The sequence below is a fragment of the Lepidochelys kempii genome, chromosome 2, assembly GCF_965140265.1.
Source record: "Lepidochelys kempii isolate rLepKem1 chromosome 2, rLepKem1.hap2, whole genome shotgun sequence".
Classification (NCBI taxonomy): Eukaryota; Metazoa; Chordata; order Testudines; family Cheloniidae; genus Lepidochelys; species Lepidochelys kempii.
Window position 1 is genome coordinate 180,194,310 of NC_133257.1, and position 18,927 is coordinate 180,213,236.

At 48.0% G+C, this 18,927-nt stretch overlaps 2 protein-coding genes across 2 annotated transcripts in view; one reads left to right on the forward strand and one right to left on the reverse strand.

Moving 5' to 3' along the window:
* LOC140906003 (probable G-protein coupled receptor 141) overlaps positions 1-18,927 on the reverse strand; it is a 41,671-nt gene that overhangs the window by 18,767 nt on the left and 3,977 nt on the right. The gene's annotated exons all lie outside the window — the stretch shown is intronic.
* LOC140906002 (uncharacterized) lies at positions 5,009-10,712 on the forward strand. The gene is made up of 2 exons (XM_073329488.1): positions 5,009-5,411; positions 8,328-10,712. The coding sequence occupies exon 2, from the start codon at positions 8,861-8,863 to the stop codon at positions 10,250-10,252; it is 1,392 nt and encodes a 463-aa protein (XP_073185589.1). The 5' UTR covers positions 5,009-5,411; positions 8,328-8,860; the 3' UTR covers positions 10,253-10,712.

The window sequence follows — 18,927 nt, forward strand, 5'->3', positions numbered from 1 at the left end:
TTGATATAGTTACAATCATCAAAAATATAAAAGTATCATTTATACATTGTTACAGAAAATTCCGTAAATTATACATTCCCCAATGCTGAAGCGATTGAGGCGTGTGTGTGTGAGAGAGATAGAGCAGTGAGAGAAGCCAGCAAACCACAATTAAGGCTGTGATTCTGTCACAGAAGTTGCGGATGTCACAGATTCCATGACTTTCCGCGACCTCCGTGACTTTCGCAGCTGCAACGGCCAGTGCGTCCGATCCCTAGGGCCAGCTTCTCGGGCACCCTGCAGCCAGCCGCACCAAGCGCTGCTGGAGTGGCCCCGGGGCCAGCCGCACCGGCCGCTGCTTAGGTAGTCCCAGGGTGACTGGCTCCAGGGAGCACCTGAGCAGTGGTCCCAGGGGCTGGCCCAGGGCCAGCCACTTGGTCGCTGCTTGGGCAGCTGGCCCAGGGAAACACCCAAGCAGCAGTCCCAGAGCAGCTGGCCCCAGGACAGCGGTTCCAGGGGCAGCCCTGAGGAGTGCCGAGCAGCCGTCCCAGGGGCTGCCTTGGGGCCAGCTGCCTGAGTACCTGAGCAGCAGTCCCGGGGCAGCCCCAGGGAGCACTTGAGCAGCGGTCCCCAGTGCCTCGGAGCAGGGATGGCTGGGGGCAGTCAGCCCCTGTGGCCAGTGCAGGGGCTAGCTGTTGGCCCTCTGGCCCCCACTGCCTGGTGTCCTAACAGCAGTGCCAGTGGCCCCAGGTGCTGCTAAGTTTTAGTCAGGGGTATTTATATAGTAAAATTCATGGACAGGTCACGGGCTGTGAATTTTTGTTTATTGCCTGCGACTTGTCCATGACTTTTACTAAAAATACCTGTGACAAAATCTTAGCCTTAACCATGCTTCACTGGCTGGGGAAGCTACAGTGAGAAGTGAGAATCTCAACCAGCAATCCACGGATATGTGGCTGGTTGAGGCTGCTTGGACAGTAGTGGACCTTGGAGCTACAGTCCTCTTAGCTTCTTAATTAGCAGCTGCCCACTCTTCATCCTCCTCCAGACAAAGGACTTTGCTGGGGTTAGAGAGAGGAGATCAGAGCTCTAAGATCTACTGCTGCCCAAACACTTATAGTTGGTGCCCTCTCGATGGATCACGGGCTGACACTCTGAAGAGCCACACCTGGCTTTCCAAACTGAGACTGCCTGAGAGATTATTTCTTGGGATCTGGGAGGGCATTTGTAGGAAGGGCTTTGAGAAGGTTTTCATGAGCTCCGTCTTTTGTGCTGCCTCGCGGCATGGACCCGCATTTATCCCCCCACACATCCTTCTCCTCTACCTCCACCTCCATCATTATTAAAGTCATCCCTCCAATTTCTCTTGCGTTGGGTGTCTCACTCCCACATGTATGTCCCGTGTATGTAGCTTCTCCACCCCCTCTGCCTTTCTGGCAACGATGAAGGTTTTTGTCAAACAGAGGCCACCTCAGGGGTGAAGCTCTCAGTTCTGCTCTGTGGGAGTTGACACTCTTCCCTTCTTCCTGTTCTGTCTCTGCTGCTTGATCAGCTGAAAAGAGTGAAGGTAGCTCACACTACCACACAAAGACCTGTAACATGACCTCACTGTGATTAGCCCATGTTGTGTGCAGTTATATGTGCAGTGCCTCAGGCCTGGTCTATGCTAAAAAGTTTTACCAGTAAAACTTGCCTTATTTCTGCACGTCCTTGTGTGAGTCCATACTCAGTTTTGAGTCCTGTCAGTAAAACCTGACTTTCTGTCAGTCAAGTTAAACCACCTCCTGAATGATTTAATCCCTCTAGCAGCACCATTCCACAGGTACAGTACCTGTCTATCACCTGTACCAGTAAAACTGTGCACCAGCAACAGTTCCCCAATGCCCCATGACAGGGACTGCTCTGGTCACAATGTTGAACTCTGCTGCATAGAGGTCACATTGACCGTAAACCTACCCCCCACCTCCTTTAAAATGCCCAGGATGTTCTGGACATGCCTCTCCTCCTGCTACACCCCCTTTGTGAGGTCACAGGATATGGCATCCTATAAAGCTGCAAGGAAGCCTTGTGCTGCTGCCTAGTCCTGGCTTTCCTTGGCTTGGTGAGAAGGAGCAGCCCAGCGTGGAATTCCACAGAAATAAAAACATTTTTGCAGATGTTTCAAAGGAGCTGCCAAAGCTGGGGCAGCAACAAGCAGCAATGTCAGGCCACGGGGAAGGAATGACAACAATACTATCAAAAAGCAAGGGAGGCCAACAGAAAAGCAAGGCATCCTCCCCTGCCCCATGCCACTATTACGTGGAGCATAGTAAATGTGTCATATCCAGTGTGTGTACAGAAATATGAGGTTTTGCAATAGAGCCTGGGCTATGTCAGTGTGTTATGTGCACCCTCTCGCTGGAGGGTGGAGATTCAGAGTCTGTCAGTGACAATAGAAAGTGTAATAATGCATGTGTGTTAAGAGGTGTGGCTCAGCTTTGGATTTCCTTACTTATATGGGTTTGTTACGAGTGGGTTTTGCCCGTAAGGAGCCTTTTGCAGGTTTCTAATGCAGTTGTTGTTTGTTAGAATATAGAATACTGGATTTGAAAGCAAGCATGCAAAGCTTTCACCATTTAGATACCATCTTACATTATTACATCCGTTGTTTCACAGTAAGTTAGCACACAGGATGTAATGTAGTTCTGTGGTATTATACAATGAGACACTAAGCAGTGACATTAAAGGTTTTTTGGATTACATAGTCCTAGTAATTTCGGTAATGGGTAATGACTATAGAGATGTTCAGGGATCAGATAATAGTAATAAAAAAAAATCCCTAGCTCTTTTTCAGCAGTAGATCTCAAAGCACTTTACATAGGAGGTTAGTATCATTATCTCCATTTTAGAGATGGAGAAACTGAGGCACAGGGATGAGAAGTGATTTGCCCGAGGTCACCCAGCAGGCCAATCGTAGAGATGCAAATAGAACCCAAGTCTCTTCAGTCCCAGTTGAGTGCTCTATGCGGTTAGGCCACTCTGCCTTGTCTTCTGCATTGGGTGGTTCTAGAATGTTTGTGTATCCAGGGATCAGAGTACGGATGGGGGAAATAGTCATGGTATTCTCAAGATCAGCACATAAACCCACATAGCTGACTGTTTTTTATGAAAATTGTGCAACAACGTTGACATTTTCAATTGTTTTCATTAGGCTTCAGGGTTAATGTGCCACTATGCTTAATGGGAGCAGTCCATACCTTTGAATATCTGCAGACTCAGATAATGCTATATCCACAAGGTTATGGGGAGTAAACTTTGTTTTAAGCGAGTGCATAAATTCTACAGAAAATGGTGAGGGCATAGGAGAAATAGTTTAATTTTTGTTGTTGGAGGTTGCAGTTGATGGTCTGTGATATACAGGAGGACAGACTAGATGAGCTACTGGTCACTTATCTCTAGGATTCTGTGAGAACAGAGATGCAGAGCCACACTCAGCCCAGCCCTTAACAAGCCTATGTAATATTGCTTTGGTTGGTATTAGAGCTGGTGGAAATTTTCTCTGATTTTCAATAGAAAATGCAACTTCTGCACAATCAAAATTTTCCATGGGAATGTTGAAATTTTGCTAAAAAAATAGATTTTCCATGTACGAAAATAAAAACAAAATGTTTGCTGTTGGACTCAAGCAATCTGAATTAAAACATTTTGGTTTGTTGAACTGTAACGAAACATTTTGTTTCAAACCAGTTAGACACTGAACAGCATCTGGCTAAGGTGCCTCATGGGAACTGGTTGCATCATGCCCCCATCATTCCTTATGGGCTGCGCTCCTTGGCTGGATTACATTACCATGTTTCAAAATTTCTACACTGAAATTCTTCTGAAATTTCCATTCTGCTAAAAATTTTGATATTTAACTTTTTATTCGGATTTTGGATTAAAACATATGTTGATACCCTGGAATTTGGTGCAGAAAATCTGATTTTTACGAGCCCTAACTGGTGTCTAGTTTCAAGCCCTAGATAGGTACGGAAGATTTGGGTACACCTCGCTGAAATTCAGTCATGCTCACTCAACTAATGGCCAAGATTTTGCTACAGTATATATCTATATTTTTCTTTGGACATTAAAAAAAACCCCAAGTGTTACATACCACCTAGTTTATTGGAGGGAAAGTTTACATTTCCATCAGCAACATACGGAGCAGCAAACAGAATGTGATTATTTTAGCAAAGCTATACTACACAACTCCAGCTGTGTTATAATGCAGGGGTTAGAAAGTTACATTATTTTAAACTTGTAACTAACAGGGAAGTGCCTTAATAAAATGCCAAATAAAACAAATGCAAATAGGTAGTAGGTTACAGAATCACTCTTTGGGCATCTGGGTCAGATACTCAGTTGGTATAAATCAGTATTACTTCATTGACTCCAATAGACTACACTAATTTACACCAGTTGAGGATCTGACCCAGATTACTAAATCTTCATGGCCTGACTTCTCTGTTGCAGTAAGGCCCCTTTCCACTGTTTGAATGGTGTAAAATGAGAAGCAGGCCCTTTATGTTCAAGCATAATACATGCTGTATTGTTAGTGATTACTTCTGTTGGGGACACTGGGGCATGGCCACTGGGTAACTTGAGGGGATGGAAGACCACGAGTGTCGAGGAAGCCCCCTTGCACTAGGCCCAAGTGTCCTTGGCCTCCCCTCCCGCCTGGAGGCACTCGCAGCAGCTCTGCGTACTGGGCCCAAGTGTCCTTGGCCCCCCCGCCTGGAGGCACACACAGCAGTTATGCTGAGAATCTGCAACAATATGCTGCAGAGTCAGACTGCCTGAAACTAAGCAAGGCCAAACAGGGCAGATATGGAAGAACAATGCTGAATAAAGCAGCTTTATGTATGGTTTAAGAAACGATACAGAGAACAAGGGCACTAGCTGGGAACTGGATTGGTTGGCTATATGGATACTTGGGGCAGCTTGCTATTGCATAAGTATGCTGGGAAAAAGGATGTATAAAAGCCTGTGTAACTTCCTGCTCTGTGTGCAGGATTTGAGATTTTATTCTCCCTGTACCTTTTTGCAGCTGCAAATAAACTTTTCTGCTTCTCCACCCCATTGTGATTATTGGGTGTAGCACACCGGGTAGTGAACCAACTCCAGCTGTTGGTTAGCCTCTCGGCACTGGGTGGGCTGACGAGGCTGCAATTGAGCCTTTCCCGGACCCCTCCTGGAGGTCGAGGATTGTGGCGAGAACCGACACCCAGTGCGCACCGGTGAGTTCACCGGGGCCTCGGAGGAGATGCGATTTGATCGACCCCGGAGGGCACAATGGTGCAACGCACTCATATAGTGGAGAAGCAGTTGTGGTGGACGACGGTGAAGAACCGGTCCCTTGGACATAGGGGAGGAGCAGTTGTGGACGACGGTGAAGAACCGGTCCCTTGGATAAGGTAGGAACCTTTTGAAATCCAGATTGTATGGTCTGTTGGAACCTGGGGACGCCCAGAGTTACCCTGTAGGTATGGGACAGGGACAGAGCTCGGGGGTTAGGGCACGGTGTACGCCCCTAGAATGCATTCTAGCAAACTGGAAGGTATTTGGTGCGGATCCAATGACTAAGAGACAATTAAAACGATTCTGTACAGTTGACTGGCCTCAATATCAACTAGAGGGCCAGGAGTGGTGGCCACCAGGAGGGTCAATTAATTACAACACGATCCTTCAGTTACTGCTGTTCTGTCAGAGAACAAGGAAATGGAATGAACATATGTATGCGCATTTGTTTCTGACTTTATGTACTCGACCAGATATTTTACAGCACTGTAATCTGACTCCGACGGTTCGGTAGTAGCTAATGTTAGTCCCCAGACCCCCACCCGCACTGTAATGGCAGAGCCGGTGTCCCCTTTGGCCCCCACACCCGCACCTTATAAGGGTAGGATGCCTCAGGTTACAGAGATTGCCCCCTCGGTGGGACTCTATCCTTTGCTTACCGAGACTGTTGTGGCTTGCCCAGGGGCAGAGGGACATCAGGCTACCACTATGCAAGTTTACACCCATGTGCCATTCAATCCAATAGTCTTAGCAACTTTTAAAACACAGGCTGGGGAATTCTCAACGAACCCAAGCAGGTTTATATCAGTCTTTGAGGGGTGCCTCAGTAGTCACAAGCCGGATTGAGACGACTGTAATATCGTCCTAATAACTCTGTTGTCTGAGGTAAAGGAATCAGGTTACAGCTAAGGCAAGGAGAGCGTCAGCGTTCAAGCGAAAAAAAAAAAAAGGAAAGGAAGCTATCTGTCAAGTTCCTACCCCAAGCAATCGTAAGCAGCTCAGGGCATTTCTGGGTATGGCAGGCTTTTGCAGGATATGGATCCCAGAATTTGGACTGTGGGCTAAACCCCTGTACGACTGTGTAAAAGGAGCAGATCATGACCCCTTTTATTGGACCCCAGAGGCTGACAGGGCATTTAAAATCCTTAAAAGAAAATTGATGGAAGCCCCGGCACTGGGCCTGCCGGATCTCTCTAAGCCGTTTCAGTTGTATGTACATGAACGAAGGGGGGTGGCCCTAGGAGTGCTCACACAGCTGTAAGGAGCATGGAGACGTCCCATGGCTTATTTTTCTAAGCAACTGGATCAGGTTGCAAAGGGTTGGTTGGCATGCTTACGGGCGGTCACAGCTACTGCCCTAGTGCTTGAGGAAGCTGAGAAGCTAACAGTGGGAGGGGTTATGCAAACCTATACTCCCCATATGGTCCGAGCCTTATTGGAAGCAAAGGGAGGGCTTTGGCTCACCCAGGCTCGGATTGCTCGGTACCAGGCTAAACTGTTAGAGAACTCTGAAGTCAGCTTACAGCCTTGCCCCTCCCTTAACCCAGCCACCCTCTTGCCAGAAACAGAGGAACAAAAACATGACTGTTTAGAGATCATAGATGTCCAGTACTCCAGCCGTCCGGATTTAAAGGATGTACCCCTCCCAAATGCAGATTATGAGTGGTGCACTGATGGTAGCAGTACTGTAACAGATGGGCAAAGGAGGGCGGGTTATGCTGTTGTGACCCTCCATGACATTGTGGAAGCTGAAGGTTTGCCTGCTGGGACCTCTGCCCAGCTTGCCAAACTAATAGCCCTGGCCCGTGCACTTGAACTGTCAAAAGGAAAGCGGGTCAACATTTTTACTGATTCAAAGTATGCTTTTGGTGTGCTGCATGCTCATGCTGGCCTATGGAAGCAAAGGGGAATGCTGACAGCCCAAGGCTCCCCAGTCAAGTACGGGACCCAAATCCTCCGGCTCCTAGAAGCCGTACAACTTCCCTCAGAAGTGGCGGTGGTACACTGTAAAGCCCATCAAAGGGAGGATCAAGATGTGGCCAGAGGTAACGCCCAGGCAGATCGAGAGGCTAAGCATGCTGCCACCCTGCCATCCCCTCAGGCTGAGAACGCCCATATGCATGCCCTTATCCCATCAGTAGGGGAGCTTCCAACCCCTCAGTACTCTGGGGAGGAGAGACAGCTAACTGACAAACTCAGTCTCCGGGAAAAGGAGGGATGGCTCCATTCCCCAGAAGGGAAGGTCCTCTTACCAAAGGGCCTGATCCGGCCAGTGCTGCAGAAACTACATCAAACCACTCATGCTGGCAGGGAAGCACTTATCCAGCTAATGGGAAAATACTTTATCACTTCGGGACTCCGACTCCTGGCTGCCCAGGTACAAGCGAACTGCTTAGTCTGCCAAAAGAATAACCCCCGACCGGGACATCCTGTGCCACCAGCTGCCCTAGAACCCACTCTGGGCCCCGGACAAGTGTGGCAAATAGACTTTACTGAGTTTCCCCGAACCCAAGGGTTCAAATATCTCCTTGTCATAGTGGATCGGTTCAGCGGATGGCCAGAGCCTTCCCATGCCGTAATTGCACTGCCAGAACAGTGGCCCTCAAGTTTGTTAAGGAGATCATTCCTCGCTTTGGACTCCCCCTGTGGATGGAATCTGACAACGGGACACACTTCACGTCAAAAATCATTCAAAGCATCTCACATGCCTCACAGATCCCCTGGAAACTCCATACGCCCTGGAGACCGCAAGCCAGTGGTGTAGTGGAGCGTACCAATCAGACCCTTAAACGGCATCTCTCAAAAGTGTGCCAAGAAGCCTCACTGTGATGGCCTGATGCTTTGCCCCTCATCCTACTCTGTATCCGCATTCTCCCTAAGGGTAGATTAGGGCTTAGTCCCTTTGAAATTATGTTTGGAAGGGCATGGCCTATGAATGGCACCCTGGTTCTGTCAGGGGAATGGGAGTTGGGTAATGTTTTTTTGTCACAGTATATGTGTCCCCTGTCTGCTGTTCTTTTGTCTCTTCACAGGTATACCAAGGATTCCCAGCCTCTCCCCTTGGACTCTCCCGTCCACTCCTTACAGCCCAGTGACTCTGTGCTTGTTCGCACCTGGAAAGAGGAGCCTCTCCAGGAAAAGTGGAAAGGACCCTATACCGTCCTGCTGATCTCCCATACAGTGGCAAAGATCGAGGGACACAAGAACTGCATCCATCACTCTCGTCTGAAGGCAGTACCCGCCCCCTCGTCAGCAGAACAGTGGGCCGTCCAACCTGCTGACTCCTCATCTAGTGACGATCTCGGGCTAAAGCGACTGTTTAAAAGACACAAATAGCGGGCACCTTAATGCTAAAATGGGCCCACCCAGGTACTGGAGACCCTGGGTTGGGAAGACTCTGGTGATAATTAATTGGGTAACATTGTTATTCTCTGTGTTAGTATTTCCAAACTGTGCATATCGGGAGCATAACTCCTTTGTTTCGCTTGCGCACCACGTTGCTATTTTAACAAACCAGACTGATTGCTAGGTATGTGCTCCAACTCCACTGTCCCCCAAAACGGGAATGCCCCTTGACATGCTGCCCTTGACCCTAGCAGAATTAGCCTCCACCAAAGAGCAGGAAAGAACGGACTCGCCGTTCTGGAACAAGACCTCTTTACAGCAAGCCACCTATCAGGACCAGGAATATTCAATTGCAATACTCACTGAGGGAACGTTATGTTTTACCCGAAACCAATCTGATCACTATGGGCTTCCTGTGGGAAAGAGCTCCTGTGTTATTACACAGTGGGCTGATGGGCATTGGATAAAGACCGAAAGGGGAGGCCAACAGTGTGGGTGTAATGGTTCCTCCCCTTTTAGGGAAACTCTTACAAATACTCTTACCACAAAAGAGGGGTTTGGAAATATAACTTGCCATCCAGTTAATATCTTCAATTTAGCAAGCCAATGGTGGGTTTGTAGTGGTCCCTATGGCGAGTGTAATTTGAAAGGCACAATTAGAAACGCCCCCACTTGTACCCAATCAGGAGGATGGGATGCCCCCTTAGGGGCATATGAACTGTTTGGAAAAGCAGCCAAAGCAGCCTTAAGTATCCCAGGAATCCCCTTAAGAAACAGTCCTTACTGGGCCCTACAAGGTCACTATTTTGTATGTGGCCGAAAGGCTTACAAGGTGCTGCCAGCCAACTGGATAGATAGCTGTTATATAGCTCATGGAGTTCCTCATCTTTCCATAACTGCCACACTGCCCAAAGGAAAGATTAGAAATGCCCGAGACTCTTCTGTTGAGTCAGGAGAAAAGACCATGTGGCGACTGACTACAGCATTGGAGGGCAATATGAAGAATTCCCTCACAACCGAGAAGCTTGTAGGGTGCTCTGTACTGGGAATAGCGCCACTGTTTTCCGGGCCAGCCATGGCATGCATAGGCCGCTATACTGTAAGGCTGCAAATGGTACTTGAGAAAGTTGCCTTAGAGTTAGAGGACTCGGTTAGTGATTTAGGATCAGCAGTAAAAACATTAAATAAAGAGGTACAGCAGCTCAGGACGTTTTCCCTCCAAAACAGACTGGCTTTGGACTATCTCTTGGCATCCCAAGGAGGGGTTTGTGCCCTCGTCGGGCCCCGATGTTGTGTATATGTAAATGATAGCAGTTATGAAATCTATGAAAAGGTGGTACAGGCTGAGGCCCATGCCCGAGCCGGAGCAGAGGTTGCCTATACTGCCCCAGAGAGCAATTGGTTGCAAACCTTGTTTTCAGGCTGGGGTTTGTCGTTTTGGCTTGGTGGTTTATTTAGCCTGCTATTGAAACTTCTCTTTCCTGTATTGCTTGTATTACTGGTATTATGCTGTGCAGTATCATGTGTTAGGGCCCTTTTGCAGAAGTTAATAAGTCATTCTCTTCAGGGCTATCACAAAGTGCTTATGCAAAGTCCTATTGGAAAGAAATAAGTAGCCCAAGTGAGAAAACTCAGAGCCAAGGATGTTGAGTGTTCTCAAAGGAGGGAGTTGTTGGGGACACTGGGGCATGGCCACTGGGTAACTCAAGGGGATGGAAGACCACGAGTGTCGAGGAAGCCCCCTCGCACTAGGCCCAAGTGTTCTTGGCCTCCCCTCCCGCCTGGAGGCACACGCAGCAGCTCTGCGTACTGGGCCCAAGTGTCCTTGGCCCCCCCGCCTGGAGGCACACACAGCAGTTATGCTGAGAATCTGCAACAATATGCTGCAGAGTCAAACTGCCTGAAACTAAGCAAGGCCAAACAGGGCAGATATGGAAGAACAATGCTGAATAAAGCAGCTTTATGTATGGTTTAAGAAACGATACAGAGAACAAGGGCACTAGCTGGAAACTGGATTGGCTGGCTATATGGATACTTAGGGCAGCTTGCTATTGCATAAGTATGCTGGGAAAAAGGATGTATAAAAGCCTGTGTAACTTCCTGCTCTGTGTGCAGGATTTGAGATTTTATTCTCCCTGTACCTTTTTGCAGCTGCAAATAAACTTTTCTGCTTCTCTGTAGCACACCGGGTAGCGAACTAACTCCAGCTGTTGGTTAGCCTCTTGGCACTGGGTGCCGGCAACACTTCTAATTAGGGCTGTCAATTAATCACAAATAACTCACGTGATTAACTCACAAAAATTAATCGCGATTCATCGCCATTTCAATTGCATGTTCATTGTTTCTGTCAAACAATAGAATACCAATTGAAATTTTTGGATGTTTTTCTATATTTTCAAATATATCGATTTCAATTACAACACAGAATACAAAATGCACAGTGCTTACTGTTAGGATATAGATATTCAGGCCTGTTTGTAAAGGCCTACACTCTAAGAATTTAGGTGTATTCTTATCACTTGGCTAGTTAGAGGTATAAAAGAAAGAATAAAAATCACTGTCTTCCGGTGTAAGGTCCTTCTTTTACTGTGACAGTCTGAGGCCCTGTTCTTAGGCTAAGGCCTTTAGCTAAACAGCAGAGGCAGCCATAAGCTGGGAAGCGACCGGTCACATCCTCACATTCCAAACTAGTCACATTGAAATAAGGTGCTATTGGGCTGTTAGGAATACAATCCTGTCCTGATAGTGCCTATTGCCTCCAGAGAAAAGGAAGTGCCTAGAGGATGTAAAAGGAAACTTAGTTTGATAGCATCCTGTCTGGCAAGAACTCACTTATCAATAGCTGGGATGTGAAATCCCCATTTCTGTGTTTGTTCTATCATTGTAGTCCCCATTTCCCCATTGTTTGTCTGTATAATCTCTGTCTGGTTCTGTGATTGTTTCTGTCTGCTGTATAATTAATTTTGCTGGGTGTAAACTAATTAAGGTGGTGGGATATAATTGGTTAAATAATCATGTTACAATATGAAAAGGAGGACTTGTGGCACCTTAGAGACTAACCAATTTATTAGAGCATAAGCTTTTGTGAGCTACAGCTCACTTCCTCAGATGCATATTGTGGAAACTGCAGCAGGCTTTATATATACACAGAGAATATGTTACAATATGTTAGGATTGGTTAGTTAAATTTCAGGAAAATGATTGGTTAAGGTATAGCAAAGCAGAACTCAAGTTTTACTATATAGTCTGCAGTCAATCAGGAAGTGTGTGTGTGTGTGGGGGGGGGAATGGGAACAGGGAATGGGGGTGGGGAAATTGGAATCATGTTTAGCTAAAGGGGGAACTGGGAACAGGGACACAGGTAAGCCTCTGTAGTGTCAGAGCTGGGAAGGGAACACTAAGGAAGGAAACTGGAATCATGCTTGCTGGAAGTTCACCCCAGTAACCATTGAATTGTTTGCACCTTTGGATTTTGGGTATTGTTGCTCTCTGTTCATGCGAGAAGGACCAGGGAAGTAAGTGGGTGAAGGAATAAACCCCCTAACACTCACTTTATATTATTTTTATTACAAAGATTTGCACTGTAAAAATGATAAACGAAAGAAATTGTATTTTTCAATTTACCTCATACAAATACTGTAGTGTAATCTCTATCATGAAAGTGCAGATTACCCATGTACATTTTTTGTTACATAACTGCACTCAAAAACAAAACAATGTAAAACTTTATTCCCTACAAGTCCACTCAGTCCATTTCTTGTTCAGCCAATTGTTCAAACAAGTTTGTTGACATAATGTTGTCCGCTTCTTATTTACATTGCCACCTGAAAGTGAGAACAGGCATCGGCATGGCACTTTTGTAGCTGGCACTGAAAGGGATTTACGTGCCAGCTATGCTAAACATTTGTATGCCCCTTCACGCTTCAGCCACCATTCCAGAGAACATGCTTCTGTGCTGATGGCACCCATTAAAAAAATAATACATTAATTACATTTGTGACTGAACTCCCTGGGGGAGAATTATATGTCTCCTGCTCTGTTTTACCCGCATTCTGCCATATATTTCATGTTATAGCAATCTCAGCTGATGACTCAGACATGTTATTCATTTTAAGAACACTTTCTCTGTAGATTTGACAAAACACAAATGTGAGATTTTTAAAGATAGATACAGTATTTGACCCAGGCTTTAAGAATCTGAAGTGTGTTCCAAAATCGAAGAGGGATGAGGTGTGGAACACGCTTTCAGAAGTCTTAAAAGAGCAACACTCTGATGCAGAAACTACAGAATCCAAACCACCTAGGGTCCCCCCCATCAGATTCCCACACTTCAGCCCCATGACCCCTTTTGCTCCTTTCTGCTCCCCCCTCCTCACTGTGGCCCCAAGACAGGAGAATCTCTGTCCCCGTGCCACAGCACCCAGGGGAGTGAGAGCTCCTCCAGTCCAACGGCCGCAGCAGGGGTCCGGGTGCTGGAGCTTCCCCCACCACCCCTCGCGCTTTTGCGGGAGACCAGGGTCAGGGCACTGGGGCATCTCCTGCCCTGTGTGCCCAGCGCTTCTGCCAGAGAGTGGGGTCGGGCGCGGGGGCTTCCCCCACTGCCTGCGGCTTCTTCCGGGGACACATAGGTGGTGCTGAGGCTACCCCTGCCTAGGAGCTTGTGATGGGGAAGGGGTCGGGGACCGCTGGAGGGGGCTTCCTCCATCCTGTGGCTCCTGCCAGGGACAGGTCAGAGGGTGCCAGGGAAGGGTTCCCCCACCCTGCCCGCCCTGCACTGCTGCTGCAGAGTGGAGTTGGGATGCGGGGGCTTCCCGCGACCCACCCCACTCAGCAGCCAGGGCTCCAGCTGTGGATTTTTTCCAGAGCCCCCAAGTTGGCTGGAGCCCAGGGTACGGGCCCTGTCGGCCCAGTGGCTAAACCGTTTCAGACTGGCCTCTCATTTCATGTTAGACACAGGGCTTGTCTACACAGTGAACTACTGCACAACCATCCGCAATGATACAGTGCTTTTATGGCACTTTCATTGTGTGTTGTAGCACCCAGGTTTACTGCAGTGTAATTCGCCATGTAGACAAACCCACAATAATAACCCATGATCATGATTCTGCTCTCCTCTACCATGGCTTTACACCAGCATACATCTTATCATAGCAAGTGTTCAAATTCTGGCTGATCTCACATATGAACTAAATTTGGTGGTCTCATGCTAGTTCCCTTTTCCTACTTCACAAAACCATGAGACAATTCATCATGATTGGCTGTCTCTGTTCAGGAGGCCCAAGACAGAAATGCCTAGGGTACTGCAGATCAAGAGTGAGGAGAATAGGCAGGATTATTTGGAGAAAGTTTATATGGTAGCCAGCAGCGATACGTCTGGGCCAAACCAGTGTTGGTAATGCCTCACTTACACAAGCACGAAAGTCACTCATAATTTTTTGTTAAAGAATAAAGTACCAAAAACACCCACATAAAGTTTCATGGTAGCTGTTCCCTATACCAGAACTTTCATAAGGGCAATACTGTAGATGGTTACCCACTAAAACACATCACAATCCATTGTGCTTCTCCTTTCCAATGAACAATGACATTTTTTAAATTCACAAATCTATAAAAATAACAGCTCTGACTCTAACAACCACCCTAACGTTTCCTGTCTCTATTGACATTCTCTACTGACATTCTGCTTTGCCCTCAGTCACTTATTACTGAGAGCATTTGAAGCATCCAGAACAATTTACACAAAATGTCAACTCAAACACCAATCTAGATGCTGATATTTTCAGAAAGGCTGTTATTTATTTTTAATAATGGTGCACTTCCAGCAATATATCACCTGCTTAATTTTATCTCTTCCTGCAGGTTTTTGCTGGTTCACATCTGTCACATACCACTAGATTTTCAATAGACGTGCTGTTCATCAAAAATCCAGTATAGCCATTCACTTGTTATCAGAACTTGTTCACAGCAGCATGATAAAAATCCTTGAGGGAAGAGTGATTGACAGGGAAGGACACTTGCTCCCATTTTAAAGGTGAGATTAGATTGCAGAGAATAGATTCACTTCTATCTTACAAGCCATTTCAAGAAAATAAAGCACTTGTGTTTTCAGAAAGATGGTATCTACCCTAACATTTGTTACGAATACATGTGGGTTCATCATTACCTGCATGCCACAGCAGGTATCATATTTTGAAGAAGTTTCTTTCAAAAGAAGAAAAAGTTCTATCAAAATAGCAAGTCTCACACTATTGTCTATCAAAACTGTTATTGAAACCACTGCTCTCATGCTTATTCCCACATTTTTTTCCTTTGCTGTCTGTTTAGAGAGGTGAATACAATGGCTATAAGATGGGCAGCAAATTTTAATTTTAGTAGTAAACATCTCTTTCATGCTGCAAAAACATAATATATATGAAGCATAATATAATAAAGTCTGCTGTATCAATCCCCCGATCTATCTCCATTACACTCAAATATCAGTATTAAAAATACCATGGGAATACCCTTGGTGAAATACCATTGGTAAACAGAATAGATACGGAAGATTCTTTCCTACTTCAACATTAATAAATATTAAATACATTATTATATCACTACAGTAGGGAAAGCATTTGGGATAAACAGGGGCATGGATGAAAGGTTTCCTCCCTGTACCTCTTTCAGGGGAGTTACAGCACAGGAATAGCTCTGTGTTGTATTTTAAAAGTACAGTGGTGTGCAGTAGCCTTTCCTAATTAGAGAAGCTAAAGAATGCATAATTAAACAAGGCACTGTAAGTATCTGACTGCTCCATTACAGACAAATTGTTTGGCCTGACCCGGTGTGTGTTGCAGGAAAATGATAAACTCTGAGATTTCTATTCCAGGCTAATGGTAAGTATCTGTGTGTGCATGTTACATTAAGCACCTTAATGTGAGCATTTGCAAAACTGTGAAACTAATTGCATTAACAATAATCTCATTACCAGCCTTTCTTAGAAATCCCTGTGCATTTTTGCAGCAGCAGGAACATTTTAGGAACTGAAGCCTGGATTCTCTACATGTCCTTCCTTTTTTTTCAGCCTTCACCCTGGGGATCTTACAAGTGGACCAGTCCAGGAGGGTGTTAATTCCCCAGCCTCCTCCCGCTGAAGCTGGATTGGCAGCATACTGTGTCTGATATGAGAAGCACTACATTTAAGACCAGGCACTACAATCATGAAACCCAGCCTAGGGGGTTGCTAAATGAGAGCCTCACTCTCTGCACCACTGTGCTACCTCAGTTCTGGGTACTGCAGCTAACATCCCACCACCGGACACTCCCGCTGCAACTCAGCAGGGTCAGGTGACCAGCAGCAGACTGCTGATTTGATATCATCGGGCATAAAGCTTTATGTTCCTGTCTGAGCACCTAGTTGCTAAGGGTTGTTGCTTATAGGTGACAGCTAGGGAGGGCATGCGGGCTCAAGTACACCTCCAGATATCTGCTTGGCCTGCTGGGAGAGGGAGAGGGACTCTGTCCTTTGCCTGCTGCGCCTGCCCGCCAGCATGCTTGGCCCCTGTCCCTGGCAGGGAGTGGACGGGGTGGGACCAGCCCCGTCTCATGCCAGCCGCTCCAGGTCGCCGCTCCGTGCAGTGCTGCAGCTGCCTGCGAGAACCTGGCTGGGAAGGAGGCAGCAGCCCGCCCCCTCCACTCAGGCCTGGCTGCCAGGGACAGAGGCCGAGCGAGCCAGCGCTCCCTCTCACCCCCAGGACGTTTCCGGCTTGCTTGGCCCCTGTCCCTGGCAGCCAGGCCTGGGCGGAGAGCAGAAGGGGTGGGCCACTGCTGCCACCCCGGCTGGGCTCTCTCTCAAGGAGCTGCTGCGCTGCACAGAGACAGTGACCCAGAGCAGCCACCTTCAGCCGAGGTGAGATGTGTCTCACTCCCACTCCCCTCCTGGGCCCGGCTGCCAGGGAGAGGGACCGAATATGCCAGTGGAGTGGTGCAGCGAGAGGACAAAGCAGGGCCGGTGCAACCACTAGGCAAACTAGGCGGGTGCCTAGGGCACCAAAATTTGGGGGCACCAAAAAGCGGTGCCCTGCCCCCTGGGCTGGTCCCGGCCTCTCTGCCCCTGTCCGGGGTGCCAAGTGGCCCCTGCTGCACCGGGGCTTCCCAGGCGGCCAGCCCCGCTACCCGGCTCAGCAAGAAAAAGCTGGCTTCCAAAGGCACCAAAAAACCGAAGCCTTGTGCTTGAGGCGGGGGCAAGCCCCAGCCATAAAAAAGCCAGTGCGGGGCTCCTGCAGCAAATGCATCGTGGGCCCCGGCCCCTGTGCGCCCCCCGGCTCTTCCCTCGCCTCACTCGGGCTCTGCGGCTCCTGGGCTTGTAAGCCGCCGCTGCTGCCCCTTCCAAAGCAGGCTCGGGGCCTCGCGCCGTGGCTGGGAAATGCTCGGTCTCTAAGGGCAGCCCGCTTCCGCCGCACCTGGCCGCTCGCCATGGGCAAAAAACAAAAGCTAATGCTGGCGGTAAAGGCAAAAAACGTCGGCGTGGTGCAAAAGCTGTTGCAGCGGCCCAAGCCGGGCAAAGCCAGTAAGTAAACTCAGGGTGAGGGGCCACCGGAGTTGGGTGGGGTGGAAAGGGCTCGCAGGGGGGCTGTGCACCCTCCAGGAAAACTCAGGGGGCGGGAAGGTGGAAACCTGGTCTGGGAAGCAGCCCTGGGCATGGCTGACCCCTGGAGTCTATAAAGGCTCGTTAAAATTTGCCCCACAATAAAACAATGTGCGGGGGGCGCAAGGTAAAAGTTTAGTCTAGGTCGTAAAATATCCTTGCACTGGCCCGGGGACAGAGCCCTTCCCCTGCAGGTAACTCTGGTGGGATTGGGAGAGCGTGGCAGCCCCAGGCTGGGCACAGGGTGGGGGCTCGCTAGGGAAGGCACTGGGAGCAGGTTCCCTGGTCTCTGCTCAGCTGGAGGTAGGGGCATTGCCTGCACCTCCCCTTCTGAGGTGTCTGTGAGCTCTGAGGAGGCACTAATGCTGTGAGTCTCCCCAAGCTGGGACTAGCCCCAGCCTAGCCCAGAAGCACATGCTCCTTGGTCCTGTGGCCCCAGCCCCTGAGGGAGCCGGCGAGATTATCTCAAACCCAGATTTTTTTTCTTAATTTGCTTCGGTGCGGCGGGGGGGAGAGATTTCATTGTCTATATTAAACTCAGGGGGCGGGAAGGAGGAAACCTGGTCTGGGAAGCAGCTCTGGGAAGGGCTGACCCCTGGAGTCTGTAAAGGCTCATTAAAATTTGCCCCACAATAAAACAATGTGCGGGGGGTGCAAGGTAAAAGTTTTGTCTAGGGCGTAAAATATCTTTGCACCGGCCCTGCCTACATCGTTCCTTATCCAGCACTTAACATGATGGGAAATCATTTCCATCTTGAATTCATGTTTGAACTGTGGGAGCTCTACTGGGTGTTAAACAACTTGATGAAATCATGTTATTTGCATCCGGTGACAGTGTCAACTGTTACACCCTTTCAGGAACTTTCACATTATTTTGTAGGTAAGATTGCTCTGATTCAGACTTCGCTGTCTGCATCTGTCGTTGCAAAGTTGTGTCTGAGGCAGGGCCGGCTCCAGGCACCAGCATTCCAAGCAGGTGCTTGGGGCGGCACTGTGAAAGGGGCGGCAGTCCGTGTGCCATCAGGGCGGTGTCTCGTCTTTCCGTGGCAGCGGCAATTCGGTGGCAGCTTCTTTCCTCAGGCTGCCGCGGTGGCAATTCAGCGGCAGCTTTACTCTGCAGGCTGCCACGGCGGCAATTCGGCAGCAGCTTCTGTCTGCCTGGGGCAGTAAAAACGGTAGAGCCGGCCCTGGTCTGAGGCTAGGGGTGGAGCACTGGAACATCTTCTCTGCTTCATCTTCAGCTAGTAGCACTGACAGAATGAGATGTTCATGCTGCCGCATGAGTTAAATCCCTGCTGTTCATGGCAGTTGATGGCTAGCAGAGAGAATACAATACTTCCCTACAGAAGGGCATAATGCCAGCTTTTCTTAAAGAAGTGATTTTTCAGATCCATGCTCAAGAAACCATCTCTTGACAATGTCAGTCTCTTCATTCCCTCCCAGTTAATTCCCTGTCTCAGATACTCCTTATGAAGAATGACGATTGCAACATTGACACCCCTCCTACAGCCCCAAAATAGTCTTAGCTGCTGAGCTAAAATCCAACAATGGATTGATTTTTTTTTTGTTTTGTTTTCCCCAAGGAAGACTTGTTTCCAGCAAGGTCCTCATTCTTAATTAATATTTTCTTTTATTCTATATGACTTTATTGATGGCAAATGAAA

Coding starts and splice junctions, on each gene's coding strand:
- LOC140906002 (XM_073329488.1), top strand. CDS start 8,861: ATGCCCCTTGACATGCTGCCCTTGACCCTAGCAGAATTAGCCTCCACC.